We start from the raw sequence: 17,113 nt of genomic DNA, 5'->3' as shown, positions 1-17,113 counted from the left end.
CCTGCTACTTTGAATTTGAAACTTCTCAACAATTCCCTTTTCACACCACACTCCCATCATGTACAGGTGTTATGAGTCTGTTGTAGAGGGTTATTGTTCTGTTGTAATCCAAATATAGGTTTTAACAGTATCGTGCAGAGGCTGAGCATGCAGTGTGTCTGAGGCCATTGGGTGCTGGACGCTTTTGTGAGGTGCTGTTGATGAGGAACAGAAAAGCAGACGCACACACTGACTGGACTGATTTAACTGCAACACACGATTGAGCTGATTTAACATACAGCGAATCAAGAACACATTCAACAAGAAGGAGCTGCACTGCGTTAACATGGCAGTATCTAGGTCTTTTCACACCAAATTTGTTGCATCCAAACAACATGGAGGTATAAAATTCACACTGTCAGATACCAGATTTTTGTCTTTTTCTAAAAATTCAGATGGGAAAAGAAGTTAAAGGGTTAGTTCACCCAAAAGTGAAATTTCTGCTCACCCTCATGTCATTCCAAACTCGTACGACCTTTGTTCATCTTCGAAACACAAATTAAGATATTTTTGATGAAATCAGAGAGCTTTCTGAACCAGCAATAGACTGCAACGTTATTATAATTTGGGTAAATGTGTAATCTAGTATAATAATTTGGGTAAATGTGTAGATTTATGCCTATTTTTTTTTCACATCTTCACGGACACAACAATGATTTCCCTCGTGTGTTCATATTTTTCCTAGTAATAATGTATGATTTGCAAAAATGAAAATGGCTGCGTCTGTTTAGATTAGAGAATCAAAGTGTATGCGCGTTGTTCACACGCTACATAATGGCCAAAGGAATAGGAATGTTGGGTTGAATTCGTTTACAACAAAGATGGTCGCCGCTGGAGAATTGAGATTCCGCCATCGCGTCTGTTATAGAAGATCTCGACAGCGCATTCATTTTAAAAAGAGGAACAGAACCGCGATCAAGTCATTTGTCGATCGGAAAGATGTTACACTTACTCCGTTGCTCTGATTGGTTGTAGGTCTATCCAATTGAGTGCAGAGGCATTTTCTTTCCTGGTTCGGTTAAAAAACCCCATAATCACAACCCAATGGAGCAGTATCAGACTCATATTCATATCGGAGTATGACGACGTCAGGCTAAAAGTCTAGCATATTCTGCATGGAATGTGTGCAAAAACATATTGAAACTCAAGCATGACTGTGCCCATCCTTCAAAAAGAGATGAACATAGCCTCAAACAGGAGTCAAACCAGATTCTGTCAGTTTCAGCTGTGCCAAACAGTGACACTCTTATGACAGCATGAAAAGTTCAAGAAGTTTTCTAATGCGGTCTCCCTATCCCATAATAATACATCAGACACATTCACACATTCCAGCAATTCTGTTGCCGTGGGAGTGCCGTCACCTGCTTCTCTGCTGCCTCGAAGATGGGGTGACGTGACTTTCCAGCGAAGCCAACTGCTAGATCTGCCTTCAATCCCAGAATTCCTCACACCTGCAGTGGATTAGCTGCCCAGAAGGACAGTGACGAGTCTGAAAGAGTCTTCACTCCACAGCTCCTCTGTCTTGGGAGACAGACCACTGTTTATCTGTGGCCGTGTTCACATTAGGCGTCTCCTGCCGAGCGATTTATTAAAGTAGCAGCACTCTGTGAGAAAAACAGCACCAAATGATTATATCTGCCACAGAATCACACATAATAGATTATTCATAGGGCTTAAACAGAATTAAATTGAATGAAAAAAATGTTTAATCAATTGACAGACCCTATACATTCTGTAATAAGTAAGGTGTTAAACTAAAATATACTACATATATATATAAAATATATACAAATTACTACATATAATTATACATATACGTACACATTTATATACACAGTACATAGACACACATGCATATAAATTTTTTTTTTCTCAATCATGACAAATCTCGGGAGTGAATATTTTTTAACCAGCATTTATTGGCATATGGCATAGAATGTACAAATGCTTGATTTTTCCGGACGAGATCTGTTACCTTGCTACTGCTGAGCAAACAAGAATTTGTTCAGCTTAGTTAAAATAACACACAAAGGACATGCTGCTGCAAGAAAATATATAAGAATCTCCTGTAGCAGATCTCTACAGGTGGCACTGGGGAGGAGGAGAGGTAAACACAAATTTTCATAATCGCAGGGCAACCGCAGGCTAGGGTACGAAATATATGATTACATGGATTAGGAAGTACATCTGATTGGTTAATAATGTCATAGAAGAACCAATCTGTGCCAAGTGCACTCTATGATTCAACAGCGTGTAGAACCATCTTTAGCAGCAATAGCTTGAAGCGACCGTTTTCTGTATGACGTTATCAGTCCCTCACAACTTTATTAATGAATTTTGGCCCACTCTTCTTTACAACATTGCTTCAGGTCATTGAGGTTTGTGGGCATCCGTTTATGCACAGCTCTCTTAAGTTCCCGCCATATATAGAACCATATTTAGAGACAAAAAGAGGGGAGAAGAAATTAATGAAAAACTTGAACTGCTCAAAGTCATATCATTTAACTGGTCTTTAATAAAACACCTTTCATACAAAAGTATATGTACAGTGTCACAGCAATTTATGGAAACAAATTTCTTTATATTTGTCTTAAATACATCATGTATCAACAGTCATTCAAAGAAAATCTAAAAGAGACAAAAAAAAAAAAAAAAAAAAAAAAATCAAACAAGGGTTTGAGGTCAGGATGAAATTATGTAAAAGTAAACCATTACTAGTCCTTCCTGACAACTTAGTCCTTTTCTTAAGAGTGTTTATTACATTCATGATGTGATTCTTATGGAAGAGGACTCTTGTGTATACCTGAAAAGCAGATTAGAATAAAGGACACCAAATTATAAATATAAGAATTAAATACTGCTTAGGGAAAAACACACAAACAAATGGCTTTTAAAAGTTGTGCAGATGCATGAATATTGTTTTAGAGGAAATTACATTGAAGAGTAGTGTGCAACACAAAACAATGAGGATTAATGCCATAATCGAGACCAAAAAAGAAAGAAAGAACTGCAGTGAATACAGAGGAACGGCCATCCTGCTCCCCTTCAACAGTATGCAGTGCACATCATTTGTATTTTGGTTTTTCTAATAGCTGAATAACTGTATACAGTGGGAAAGATCATTGACATTGAAGCACCTTCAAGGAAAAAGTTAGTTTTAGAATAAAGATCTCACAACCATGAAGGTTTTGCCTAAACTGTTGTTTAAGCCCATGGCAATCTAGATCTTTTACACCATGTCTATTCTGAAAGTGACTGATGTCGCATGTTTCCACATAGGTATGCCATTTTACTTTCTATAGGTTATTTTAGAAGAACAAAATTTTAGACATATTGTTACAACTGCTTATTTATATGTTTAAAAAACAAAAGATGATTTAAATTAATTAATTTATTAAATTGATTTATTTAGATTAAACAGATGGGAAACAAAGCTGGAGTGGCTGTACAGCACACACAAAAATAGAAATGGGCAAAAGCCTGTAACAAAAAGATTTTGAGAATTGGGTGCAAAAATAAAAACGGGCCGTCAACAATGCGACACAATGAACACTTCAAGTGTAGACAGATTTGTTGGTTACAATAGGAGCTATTGAGATTTGTTAGGTGGTGATGTGCCACTCACATCCAGTGTTGACAAGGCATCAAACTGTGTGTGAAGCACAGCTGTCAGGATTTTATAATTCTGGGTCAATAAATCAGAGAGAATACAAGGTCTCGCAACAGTCAGACTGGGAAAAAAAACTGAGAATTGCGCAATATGTGCGTGCATGTTTTTCATCTTCTTGAGGCAGGACTCGGGTGTGCAGCATGAGAAAGGGTGTCATTGGCACACGGGCATTCCTCGCCCTTTCGGCCCACCCTGACCAACAGCCGTTCCTCCCGCCGCATGGCCTGGTATATATCAGGGTTTGCTCTCGGGTTGATCCGGGTGGTCCAGAGCTCCCGCTGTAACACTGCGTGGCATTTAAAGGGATAGTTCACCCAAAAATTACAATTCTGTCATAATTGAATCACCATCATGTTGTTCCATACCTGCATGGCTGTTTCTTCTTTGGAACACAAAAGAAGAAATGTAACATTCTGAAAAGTGTCTCAGTGATTTTTTTACTTAAAAAAAAAAAATGTAATATTAGCATGTTGATCAATATTAGCTTGAGCACAAGGCTATATTAGGGGAAAAACTCGATCTAGACCATATTGCATTATTTTATTTTTTATCTCTACATTAATTGCCTCGGGCCACATTCAAACTGTTGTTTATTGGGACCCACTTGAAATGAATATATAATAATGATAATAATAATTATTATTGCCTTTTTTTATTAAATTAAATTGTACAAATTAAACAAACTAGTAAAGGAATATACTTAAGTATGTTATACCATGGCAACGGATAAACAATTCATTCCGACGATTTACTACTAATAATAATAATTATTTTATTTGACTAAATACTATGTCAAAAATACTGTTTACTTCAGCACAAAACAAAATGGTCTGAGCACAGAATTTAGGACAGCCATGAATCACCAAATGAATCACACCTTTCACCGAAAGGTGACAAGTTTGCAAGTAACACTGTCAAACACTGGGTCCAAAAAAATCTTTGGATGAATCAAGTTGACTTTTATTGTATGGACCAAAATAGGTCTTCTAAATATCTTCCTTTGTGTTCCACAGAGGAATGAAAGTCACACATGTTTGGAACGACATTAGAGTGAATAAATGATGACAGAATATTAGTTTTTGGGTGGACTATCCCATTAAGACTGCGCACCCATTCACCCAGAAAGACGTCCGGCACTCATTTCAACCACAAACATTCTCTTTATTTCACTTTAAAGGATTATAGAAATGCTTTGAGAAGTGCAAATTGGTCAATATTCCAGATATTTCCTAATAATATTAATGATTATTATAACAATATTAATAATAATATATTTCTTTATGTCTATACTTGTTGCAGTCAGGGTGAAATATTACGCAGGCTCAGCCTTGTGTCACCAACCAACTTGGACACCCGTCACTCTCTGACCCGTTTTTTCCAGGGCCACGTCCTGTATCCCAGTTATTTTTCAGAGTTCTTCCGAGGCCGTCGGAAGCTAGACATGTTCTCTAGTGCATAGATGCGCCGCGAGACCTCCTCGATCCCGGCGGCGTCGAACTCTCCCAAAACCTGTTCGTCGCACTCGACTGCGATGGCGTGCTCCACCGGGATGCATGGGTAATCGTCCAGTCTGGCGCCGCCTCCCAATCCCAACCCTAATCCTAGTCCCAATCCCAGCCCCGTGGCTTCAGTGCCCATAATCTCCTCCGCCTGCTCTACGGAGCAGCACAGCTCACTTCCGCTCGCAACACCCAATCCCATACCCCCGCTGGGCACGGCCGAGCCGTTCATGGCCCCTGCGTGCTGAGGTGTGTCAGACAGTAATGTACTGGCTATGTCTGTAGGTACTTCCAGAAGTTTTTCCGCAAGTGCCTCGGGAACAGTCTCTCCATCCCCATGTGTTTCTACAGTCTTACCTACTTCCACGCTCGCAATCTCCATGGACGGCGCTGATGGGATCTCCGGAGTGGTCATGGGATCAGGTTGTGCCATTGTGGTGTTGTAACTAGGCGGAGGGGTTCTGTATTTCTGTTTATCCGCATCTGAGCCAGACCGCTTCTGGGCGTCCCGTTCAGGGGAACTGGAGAGGGTTGGAAATCCCACTTCGGATGCGGTGGAAACGCTGAGATGAGACTTCAGAGGGACGGGGATGGACATGGAGACGTGGTGCCGGTCACTGAGAGAGAAGAACAGAAACAGAGGCACACGGTTATGATTTTCCATCACCTTTAATTCGCTTCAGAATCGGGAGAGCAGGAAATCGAGATATGGGAAAGAAACTCGAGAGTGTGAAGATGCTGATGTCAGTGGAGCTCTTTGTTGCTGATGGATCATCTCATAATTCATTTGCACACATCCAGAGCCTGGGAGAGCTCAGCAAGAGTCTCTGATCCTCAACCTCACACACACACTCAAACAAATACACTCGCACCCCTTTAAAACACACACAGCTGTTGGACTACATACATCATCTGAAATATGACGTCTAGAAAGTAAAACAATTGTATAAGATTAGTCATCCTTCACAAGGAGCTTTCACAGAGAGCTGGAACAAGCTGCAAAGTTATACAAGTAGCACCATGCACATGTCTCGTTATCTTACATTAACAAAAAAAGAATAGCATGTCAGGCTCAAGGTAAAACACCTCATACTGTAGATGCATTCAAAAGTTTTACATTGATGATGTTACAAAATATTTATTTTTAAATAATGAATTTGCATTCATCAAAGAATCCTGAAAAAAATAACATTAAGCAGCAAAACTGTTTTTAACTTTGATAATAATAAGAAATGTTTCTTGACCACCAAATATTATCAGCATATTAGAGTGAGTTCTGAAGGATCATGTGACAAGACTGGAGTAATGATGATGAAAAGTAATCTGAATGATGCTGAACAATAAAATTATAAATATATTGATATTTTGAATTTTAATAGTATTTCACATTGTTACTGTTTTTATTATATTTTTGTATTATATTATAAATGCAGCCTTTGTGAGTACAAGTTTCTAACAATTTTTTATTTTTTTACTTTAAAAAAAGACCACAAACTTTTGAACGGTAGTGAACCTAAAGAGCAATTTAAAAAAAAAGTTATTTTCCGCAATAGTTAAAATGGATAAATGTAGATAAACTGTTAACACTCACATAAAATGCGAGTCTCACAATGCAATGCATTTACATTGACTTTCCATTTGCTTATGAGAAAACAACTAAACTTTTTTACACAAAAAATGGATTTCAAAGGTAAAGAAACGGCTTTATTTATATATATTCCGAAATGACAACTAGATACCACTCGTTGAAACGTAACATACTGTTTGAAATGTTAATGGATGAATAGTTATTTCTTTCACATTGATTTTTTCCCCCAATTGTAGGCGATATACAATGTAATCTATTGTCTGTATGTTTTTGTGTCTTCGTTACGGCAGTGAGGATATTCACTCAAAGCCGTACAGTATGTGTGGTGGAGAGATATGCGGTTTTATTCCTGTGTGTCTGGACAGGAACCATTGCTATATGGCAGCTTTAATGTTGTCCGACCGCAACAATGAATTTCATTACCAAGAATAAGCAAAGAAACATGCTCCCAAATTCCTCATCAGTTCACTGAAAACAAACATCTAATGGTTGGCCATGGCGTGTCGTGTACCGTATATTCGATTTCCCAAATTATTCTTCTTGCACTCAGACCGCTCAGCACGTAATTAGATCCAGTTTTCAGATGTGAAATTGAGAGAGATGTTCCAAATGAATTGTTACTGTGAGCAAAACCAAAGCATTTCAAAACAGCAGTCAGATGTATCTGCAAAGCATTAGGGTGGCGTTCAAAAACGTGTCGGCTATGGTCAACTAAAGACGACCTCCGATTGTCGTTGAGGTCTCTTCATCTCTTAGACTAAAATCATTTATATATATGATTACAGATTATAATAAAAAAGCTGGTTATTTTTAAATATCTACTAATGAACTCAACTAATGCATGTGTTATGTAGATATGTAAAACATATGTGCTCCATCTAGCCAAGTGTTTAGACGTCATACCCCCCCTAGCAGGGAAAAATAAAGCATTTTTTGTTTGGAGCAGGAGGCTATTTGTTACACAGTGCTTCCCCTTATAAATGAGTTCCTCTAAACATGTGTCAAACCACAACCCTTAATCAAGAGCAAGGGGCCGGTGTGTGCTGGTGGATGGTGTGGGGCTAAAGATCGCCTGTGCGGTAGAGTCGGGACAGAAGAAGAGGGGGCTTTTTGCACTCAAGCATGCCAGACTGATCTCCCAGAACCGTCATAATATTTTTCATGCAGCACTTTTTTTTTTTCTGTTGGACTTAAAACTTGGCTCTTAATATGGGCCAATTAGGCTGTCCCCACCCCTCCCTCCAAGAGCAGAGCATTGGCAGGGAGAAGGGAACGTATCTCAGGGCTTCCTGTGTGAGGATGGGTGGCGGTCCGAGAGCGAACCGGAGGGGCTGTGGAAGAATAACGGCGGCAGAGGTGTGTGTATTATTGTGAAACAGACTCTGGAACGAGAAACAGATTCAAACTACCCAGGAGGAATTTGGGAAACTACAAATTCTCCACAGTTGGGTGAGAAGTAAAAATAAATGAAAAAGGATGACGATAAATAAAAAAGATAGTTTGAATAATGTTTGCTTAAGACCTTACACCTCTTCTACAAACATTACATTAACGGCCTTGCAAATATATCCGCCTAATAGCGTACTAACAAATACATGCAGATAATAATAATCACAAGAGTTATCATTATTTTATAATTATAAAAAATTATATAACTATATAATAATTGCCTATTCTAAAAAAGGACAATTATATTATTCTGTAATTATAATAATATAATTGACCATTTTTTTAATTGACGATTATTTAATTACAATAATATAACTGAAAATGTAACTGTCAATTATTTTCTTTTATGTTGTAATCTAATATAAAAAAAATTAGAAAATGTAATTTTGCAAGCGAGCGGAGCAGCGTTCCTTCATTCGCTTGAGGATATGACTAGGAAAATGAAATATGACATTTTCTGTTCTTTTTGGATCCGAGACACTGAGAGAAGCATCTTTTTCAGATTATAGAAGGGCTGGCCTTCATTCAGAGTCAATCAGCATCGCACAAATGCCTTTGCGCTAATTTACCTATTGTCATAAAAATGCATTGTTTATGGGGGGGGACAAATTGTTTCCTGTATTCCCTGTCTGGATACGCACCAGAAATGATGCTTCAAAACGATGACAGGAACGATCACACATCCTGCATGTTATGGAGATTTTATGGAGAATGTTTCCGGAAACTTAGGATGATGGCTAAAGTCGTCATGGCGACCGGGGTCTGCTTTGGGTTCTGTAATCGGAATGCTTTCTTGGCGGGATGGCTGAGAGGATTGTAAAGAATAAAGGAACACTGGAGGAACGCTCCACCAGATGTAAGTACAAACACCTATCAGTATGTTATTCACAGAGACAGCTTCATCCCACTGTGCAAATCTGTCTGGACAGTTCCAAGATTTCTTCACTCTTATTCCATACCTGTAACTTTGTTTGTGAGCTGCAACTGAAATAAAATGAAAAGAATGGCTTGGGGGAGGGGAATGTGTATATATATATGAAAATGTGTATATATATATATATTAAAATGATATAAAAATAACAAAATAAATATTATATTAATTGTATATACAATGTGTGTGTGTGTGTGTGTGTGTGTGTGTATATGTGTGTGTGTGTGTGTGTGTACATTGTATATAAATGTATCATTTCATGTGATTCCACCAAGATTGGCTAATTTATAGTTTTCTTTGCACATTAAAGTGGCATAAGAAAAGGTATTTTAACATTGAAAGGACCCATATTTCTAAGTGTACCCAGGATTAAGGGATTACTATGGGTGGACATCCAAAAGCATTGTTTGTTATGAATCAGGCCTTCCTTCAAACTATTTGACAGCCATTTATATACTGGATTAGCAGAAGCGTGTTGTGAAAATCTATAATAAAACAGTTGCTTGATGAATCATGTTCCAAAATGGATGGAAAAGAATCTACATATGGTGCCAAGTTACAGGATTTACTGTAGAGGGGTGGAGCTTGTGAATTTGGGCCAGCGCTATAGGCTAAATTGGGTGGGCGGGTTTATATTTAAACCAAACAAAAACAAGAAGGGTTGAAAAAGATAAAAAGATGAAGATTTATGGTGTGTTAGTGTTGCACTTTCACCAGAGTTCCAGGAGATTCTTCAGAACTTCCAACCCCACCCTCGAGTTTCCATCCTGGGGTGTTGAGTCACATCAGCCCCTTCACTTCCACAGTCCCCCCTGCGCCTCCCTGTCTTTACCCGCTCTCAAGAGCTTCACAGTGGGGCTGCAGGACCTCTAAAGCGCTGCCAGAGTCCTGTGCCATAAATAAGAGAATGTTTCGCATATTCGTTTTGAACTCGGCAGGACACGTCATTAACACAGCGGCACCATGTCTTGCACCCCCCCGTCTGCCTTTCACCATCTTCGCTCTCTGTTTCTTCTTATACTCCGTCCACTGTTCTAAACTGTGACTTTTTCTCTCATCGTTTTGCTCTTCTTCCCTACTTGGCATCTCAGACTGTTCCCGCTCCAACTGGAAACCGCCAGAACGCATGAAACTGATTATGGCTCCAGAGGAAGGCAGCGAAGACTGAATCTCGCTGACAATCAGTGTTTGAATGGGAAAAAGCAACAGGATGGCGAAAGGATCAGTTAGAGATGTGAGATAAGCAGACTGAGCTTGTTCGACAGGACTCTGCCATGTCAACATTTTAGACAAAACTAAAAGATATGGCACAATCTGGATACAATTTGCACCCACAGAAAGCTCAACAGACGGGAGCGCCTGTCATTTACAAAGTTCTACATTTTCCTCAAAAGCAGTGCAGAAAATGCAAAGTCGACAGATTCTGCAAGGGTCAGCCATTTCTGATAGACTTTAACTTCAGCAAACATTATTTAATGTGACATTTTTAAAGTTTAAAAAAAAAAATTATGGAAGATTGCAGTGTTTTTATAAATGATTAATCTTTTTGTAATTTGATGTGCCTGATGTGCTTGATCTTTAATCAAAATAACTTCCCCTCCCACTTGCAGCGACATTCTCTGATGACGTTTACTTGCGTGAGGGCGGGACAACCTGCCACTCACATGAGATCGACCAATAGCAAACCACTATGATCCAACGATCCAATCGCTTACCGATAGACAAAATCAAGGCCCAGTTCGAAGCTGTATCATATATTGCCGCCATGCTTATGTCATCACATACACGCAACACGCAAGTTGGAAAAATGTAGTCCAACTTTAAGAGGAGTTTAGCTGCATTTTTTCCAAAATAGGAAGTTGGAAATTCCAACACTTGGAACACAGCATTACGGTCCTAGGTAACATTATATTAGGTTACATAAGACCTTAGATTGACCCCCAGATACACAATAGTACAACACCTTGAACTTTGGGTTGTAAAGGACAGATAATGTCCAAACTGACAGTTTACTTTGGTTCCATTCAAAATAAATATGCTAACAATGTCATAATGGAAATTATCATGGATCAGTGTTATCATTCAGACTTGGTGTGTCAAATAGTGTATTCCCAAAACTATTCTGAAAAACTTGGAACCAGTTAGTTTTCTCTGAAAAAAGATCTTTACTTTATCGTCCAGTCTGTAAATTGAGCTGAAACGCATGCTGAGTCCAGGTATCTGAGCCAACAGTTCTGCTAAAGGATCAAATATTAATAACCCCTTGTTCAGAAATTCAGTTGTTAGACATGCAACGTGCAAAACTCCTGAACACACTCACACATCGGGGGCAATGTACAATGTATGTGTTCCTACCGTCAACTTTTATAACAAATTTGAACAGATCAAACAATTTCATTAAGCCTGTCTCGAAAACTCCACCATCTCCCTTTACTATATAAACGTCCATTGGGATTAAGGAAGAAGGGCAAAATAAATCTTCATATTTTCCCAAAATGAGCTCCTCTGAATCCACAGAAGTTCTCATGGTACACTTGAGCAGTACTCCCACCATTCCCATTTCTTCCCGTGCTTTCTCTGCGATTCCCGTCCCCTTCTTTTTCCCTCTAAGGATCTCCTGCAGCTGCCCTGATGCAGATTTTTATGCGCCGATAATTCACATCTCTGGCCCCTGCCCTGGAAACATTATCTAAACTGAGAGGGGAGGGAGTGTAGGAGAGGAAGTGGATGCAAGGGTAATAAAGGCAGTCTGCAACAAACGGAAAATAAAAGAATCCATTTACTCGATGTTTCATATTTCAGCTCTGGATCCAGAGAGTTGCTTCCTGCGCTGGAGAACGAGTCTAGACCTCGTGTTTGACTCACTCAGGAGTCAACGCTAGAAGACCGCCAATCTGCATAACGTAACATGATTCTTAGACGGTCTCAATGTGCTGTAAGTTATGGTTTACGGCTGCGGGCCGTATGAGGAAGATGTCGAAAGGAATGTTCTGCAGTTTTGTGTTTGTGTATACGGTCCCCCCTCCCCAGGGGAGACGGAAACTGCTCTTTCACGGTTCTAAGCGTACCGTCGAGTCAACACGACTGCCCTCCAGGTTCGCTTAGCCATGCGGCGCAACCGCCTGTTCACCGGACTTCCACTTCCTCCTTTACTTCCTGCCACTCTGTACAGTTCAAAAGGTCAAAAGGTCATACTTTCATCTGTTCCATCTTAAGCGTTTCCACAATCCATTAAACATTTACTTTTGGGGGGGGGGGGGGGGGGGGTACTGAAGCATTTTACTTACGCTGGCCTCCTTCCTTTCAAAACACAGATTATTAAATTAACGTTCAGATAGATGGTTTATCTATCACTGAACCAAGAAAGAGCTGGAGAGATCCAAAGCAGGCTTTTTTTTAACAGCGTGTTTTTGACTGCCATTGGTTTTAAAGGGGTACACTTGGGAATTTTTATCATTACAGTTGTAAAAAATGCTAATTTAGTTGCATTCTCAAGCTGGCTAGGTTACTACAGCGGTAAATCATAGTGCATATCAACAGTTTCCAGATTTAAAAAGCAAATGTTCTGTTTATAAACCTTTTAGATACAATGAATTATCAGTTTGAAAACATAATCATAAAAATAGCTTCTTGCTAGGCCTAATTTGTAATATAAAAAAATTCCTAGGGAAAATAGGACTATAAATATGTAAAGAAAATATGAAAATGAACAAAGAATGTGTTTACATTTTACAAAATAAAAGTACAAATATGAAAAGAAAATATAAAAAATATGAATATTTTTTACATATTCTGTGAAACAAGACAAAATAGAAGAAAAAAAATCTGAAAAATATAGAAAAGTAGGAATTGTGAAAAATATAAATATAAGAGAAAAAAAAGTCAGTGCTGTTCAAATACGGTATATATATTATATAAAAACTACAGTAGTTGCCAGAATGTTGCTATGCCGCTGTTATGATGTTCTGGGTTTTTGCTAGGTGGTTACTTGGTTCCTGCCAAGTGAAAAGAGCCCACTCCCAAGCCTCTATAACATTCTAGTCATTAGATATGGCTTGGGTCCCTCCTTTAAAATAAGTCTATTTTTTGCCAGTTTTATCACCCACCACCACAAAAAATAAGTCTGATCACAAATTGAGGTATACTTTATATACCTCAGCTTAGCAAACACCAATAATAATGTTATATAACTCACCATCTTACAAGTAGTCCATGCTCTAGGAAGTTTTTGAGGTTGGGTAAAGTCTGACGTAGGTCCGGGGTGGAGAGCCCATGCTGGTACCTCAACTGTAGAATGAGAAACACAGAGGAAATATGTTTGTTACAACCATCATCACCTGTCTGACCGATGAGTATACTATACAATCACTATATGACATCACCTGGGCATCATGCCATCAGCTAGTGCAGCAGGTTAATGCATTACCCCACAGGTGAACATACTGCGCGAGCACACACACACACAAAGGATTTCCATCTGCAGATGTTTAAGTTATTTAGTCTGCATGCTGCAGAACAACTGACAGGAGACATTAACCAGCTCCTGGTTCTCTTAAGTTTCAAATTAATATTTAATAAAGATGTGGTCATAAAAAAAGAGGATTTTTTAAAGAGTCAAAGCAGTCCTAGACTGCCCAGAACCACTCATAACCAAAATTTACACAATAATTTCACTGACCAGTAAAGCAACCAAATAAATCATTTAAAATAAATATTTATTATCAAATAATTTTACATAAAGTCATTTAAATAAATAAATCATATAAAATAATTGATATTTATGACTATTACTGTGTCAATCTCAAACATTTATAGCCTTAAAGTAAAAAAAAGAAAGAAAATTCTGTGCCATACCACAACACCGCACTTTTATAGGGGAAAACAAGAAGGGGAGAGAGCTACAGAAGAAATACACTGACAGAGAAAAAGAGTAAAAGAAAGAGATGTTTTGTCAAAGAAAATACGAGACTGATCTCTGTGATAGAAGACCTAACAAGCTCAAACATTTTATTTCCCCCTCTTGTACAATCGCTCAGTCTAATACACTGGCCAACATTGCTCTCTGACATGTTAACATCAACACACACTACAACAACCACAATAATACAGCGTGAGTGTGTGTGTACAGATGGGGATGGGATGTAGGAGGGGGGAAAAGACAAAGATAAGAAAAAGGAAGTGAGAGAGAGAGAGAGAGAAATGGCACACATCTGGAACGAATGAAAGACGGGAGGGGGAAAAAACCCACAACTCTTCCCCAAAAAGCAAGATTTTGCTCTCCTTAAAAAACACACTTCCTTCCTGGACTATGGCATTGACAAAACTGTCTTTCCTAAGAGCCAAAATCCGAACAGTCCCCCAACAGTAAGCGAGAATTAAACATGTAACATTAAAGTAACACTATTTTTAGAAAACCACAGCACCCCTTTTGGCTTGGAGGTGAAACACAACAATAGCAGTCAATTTATTTGAATCGAAAAGCAAGTGCATGAGGTCGCAAGGGCAACTAATGCATTAAGGACACTCCTTGACAAACATCTGGTTTATCTGGCCGCATGGCAGCACCCCCTGTATGTCTTCATAAACCCTGATCAATCATAATAACACTGTGACAGATGATCCGCATGTGATTCCAATTACAACTGATACTGCTGCCACGATCACACTCCTACAGGCCAAGAATTCAATAGGGATACCAGGGGTGAGAGAGAAAATGAGAGACAGAAATACTTTGGAAAATGGAGTAGGTGATAACTAATGACAACATGGAGCAAAAGCCATTTCCATTGGTTCGCTAGTGCTCTGCCTAAGGCCAAAAAAAGGACTGTTTATTTCATAATACTGGACAGAAATTGGGGAAATGTTACATATACATTATCAACATATCCAAAATTGTAAAACGCAACATAAAATTGGCCGATACGACACCAATATAAATTAATCCTTAATTTGAATTGCATATAAAACTTCCATCCATTTTGGATTACATGGTTTTAACACCAACAGACTAATAAAATGAATGTGATGCCTATTTGTCAGTCATGTGTATTGTGCAAATATCGTAATGTTAGTAGCAGTATAGCATCATTTCAATACCCAAGTCTTTGTATTCATTGTGCTATTTCTGTTTGCCTCCCTAGAGCAACTTGACATCACTGTGAATATGTGTAGTTTCTTTTCAACAAAGGACCCCTGGGATCTACCTTTTGTTTCTTTACAGAGGGCACAGCTCCAAGTCTCCAATGGTGATGAAATGGTCAATTCCACACAGAACTAACAGCCTTATTCATTCATGGATAAAAGTACACCTTTGGCTTTGACCAGATGACCATGTGCTGGGATCCGCATGTGGACCAAAAGGAAAAAGGACTTTGGAAGTATGTGCCAACAGCAACAGCATTCCGTATTAGAATCAGAACTGGGTGTACCACTTATGCCTGGCCGACGGCCTAAAACCATATTTGTTCAGTGTTTCTCTGACAAAGATACTGATTAGATTAAACCCAAAAGTCGGTGAGAGTTTCCAGAAAAGTGAAACTGAAAATGAAGTAGGACGGACATGGTTGAACAGCCAAACACACAATCCAATCCGACCCCCTCGTAAAGCGTTGACTCGGCGTGAATGTTTTTACGAACCGTCACTAATGCTAGGAAACGTGGCTTTCACTCTGTGGTGAAGAAGACGATCATTATCGGTTTGCCTGATGAGCTTCCCTGATGAGGAGTCTATAGGTCTGTTCCAAAACCTGAAAAAGGCTAGCTTTGCAGGCAGAAGATAATCGTTTTGGTCAAATTTTAATGCAGCATTGCAAGTTTTGCACACAAAAAAAATCCCAGAATGCATTGCGAAAAGTAAATAAAAAAAGCACAAAGAAATTTTGATTTGAAATACAGTTCATTCAATGTAGAAAAAGCATCAATAAAAATAGCTAAGTGTAATTAAAATTAGATATTTGTAAATGTGTTTTTATGTTCATTAGAGTATCATACTGTAAGCTTAGCGAAACGCAAACAAAGCTTTATTGAATCACTTGTGTGTTTAGTCTTCAACGCAAAGTGATATTTGATAAAGTGATATTATATATCAGTCACGTATGAAATTACATGGTGGGTATAATGCTCCCTTAGTAGGCAGCATGCAGCACACTAGGTTTTGGAACAAGAACTATTATAAATACATTTTTAATCACACATTTTTTTACTTTTAATTAATGGAATCAAATACACTACCAATCAAAAATGTCATTTTCAAAATGTTCATGCATTTCAAATAAATGCTGTTCTTTTTTAACTTTCTACTTATAAAAAATCCTAAAACAAAATGCATCACTGTTTACACAAAAATATTAAGCAGCACAACTGTTTTCAACATTGATAATAATAAGAAATCAGCATATTAGAATGATTTCTGAAGGATCATGTGACACTGGAGTAATGATGCTGAAAATTCAGCTGTCATCACAGGAATAAATTACATTTTTCATTTTATTAAAATACAAAATGATTGTAAATTGCATATAATTTCACAATATTACTGTTTTTACTGTATTATTGATTCAATAAATGCAGCCTTGGTAAGCATAAGAGACTTCAAAAGTATTAACAAACAAAAAAAAAAAAACTTACTGACCCCAAACCTTTGAACGTTAGTGTATATTAATTTAGATTTATATTTATTTTATATACTTTTTCTGCCATCTTGGATTTATTTCACTAAACTCATCACAATGCATTATTGGATTGGTTTTTCGGTGAAGGACATATGTGTCTTTGCATTGGGAGCATGCCCATGATGCCTTGAAATACTGTCTCTGTAGGCATATCACTAGTTTTGGAACAGAGCATTTGCGTGTGTATTCATTCAAGGATTGTAATTCTTCCAAAACTGAGAACTGAAATACAGCCAAGGGTGCTGATCTGAAACCCGATAGGAAGCT

General features: G+C 38.3%; 1 protein-coding gene across 2 annotated transcripts in view; it reads right to left on the bottom strand.

Moving 5' to 3' along the window:
• Positions 1 to 2,535: 2,535 nt before the first annotated feature.
• uvrag (UV radiation resistance associated gene) overlaps positions 2,536 to 17,113 on the bottom strand; it is a 100,944-nt gene continuing 86,366 nt past the window's right edge. Inside the window, exons 14-16 of one of the 2 annotated variants that reach the window (XM_079600345.1) lie at positions 13,372 to 13,463; positions 5,566 to 5,825; positions 2,536 to 2,842 (exon numbers count right to left, since the gene is read on the bottom strand). In XM_079600345.1, coding sequence (XP_079456471.1) covers positions 2,817 to 2,842; positions 5,566 to 5,825; positions 13,372 to 13,463 — 378 coding nt within the window. In that variant the 3' untranslated portion in view covers positions 2,536 to 2,816. Of the gene's footprint in view, positions 2,843 to 4,851; positions 5,826 to 13,371; positions 13,464 to 17,113 lie in introns of those variants that run through there. The other variant, XM_079600344.1, reaches the window with a different exon arrangement.

This window comes from Phoxinus phoxinus (genome assembly GCF_949152265.1).
Source record: "Phoxinus phoxinus genome assembly, chromosome: 23".
NCBI lineage: Eukaryota > Metazoa > Chordata > Actinopteri > Cypriniformes > Leuciscidae > Phoxinus > Phoxinus phoxinus.
This window is presented reverse-complemented; position numbering and strand designations above follow the sequence as displayed.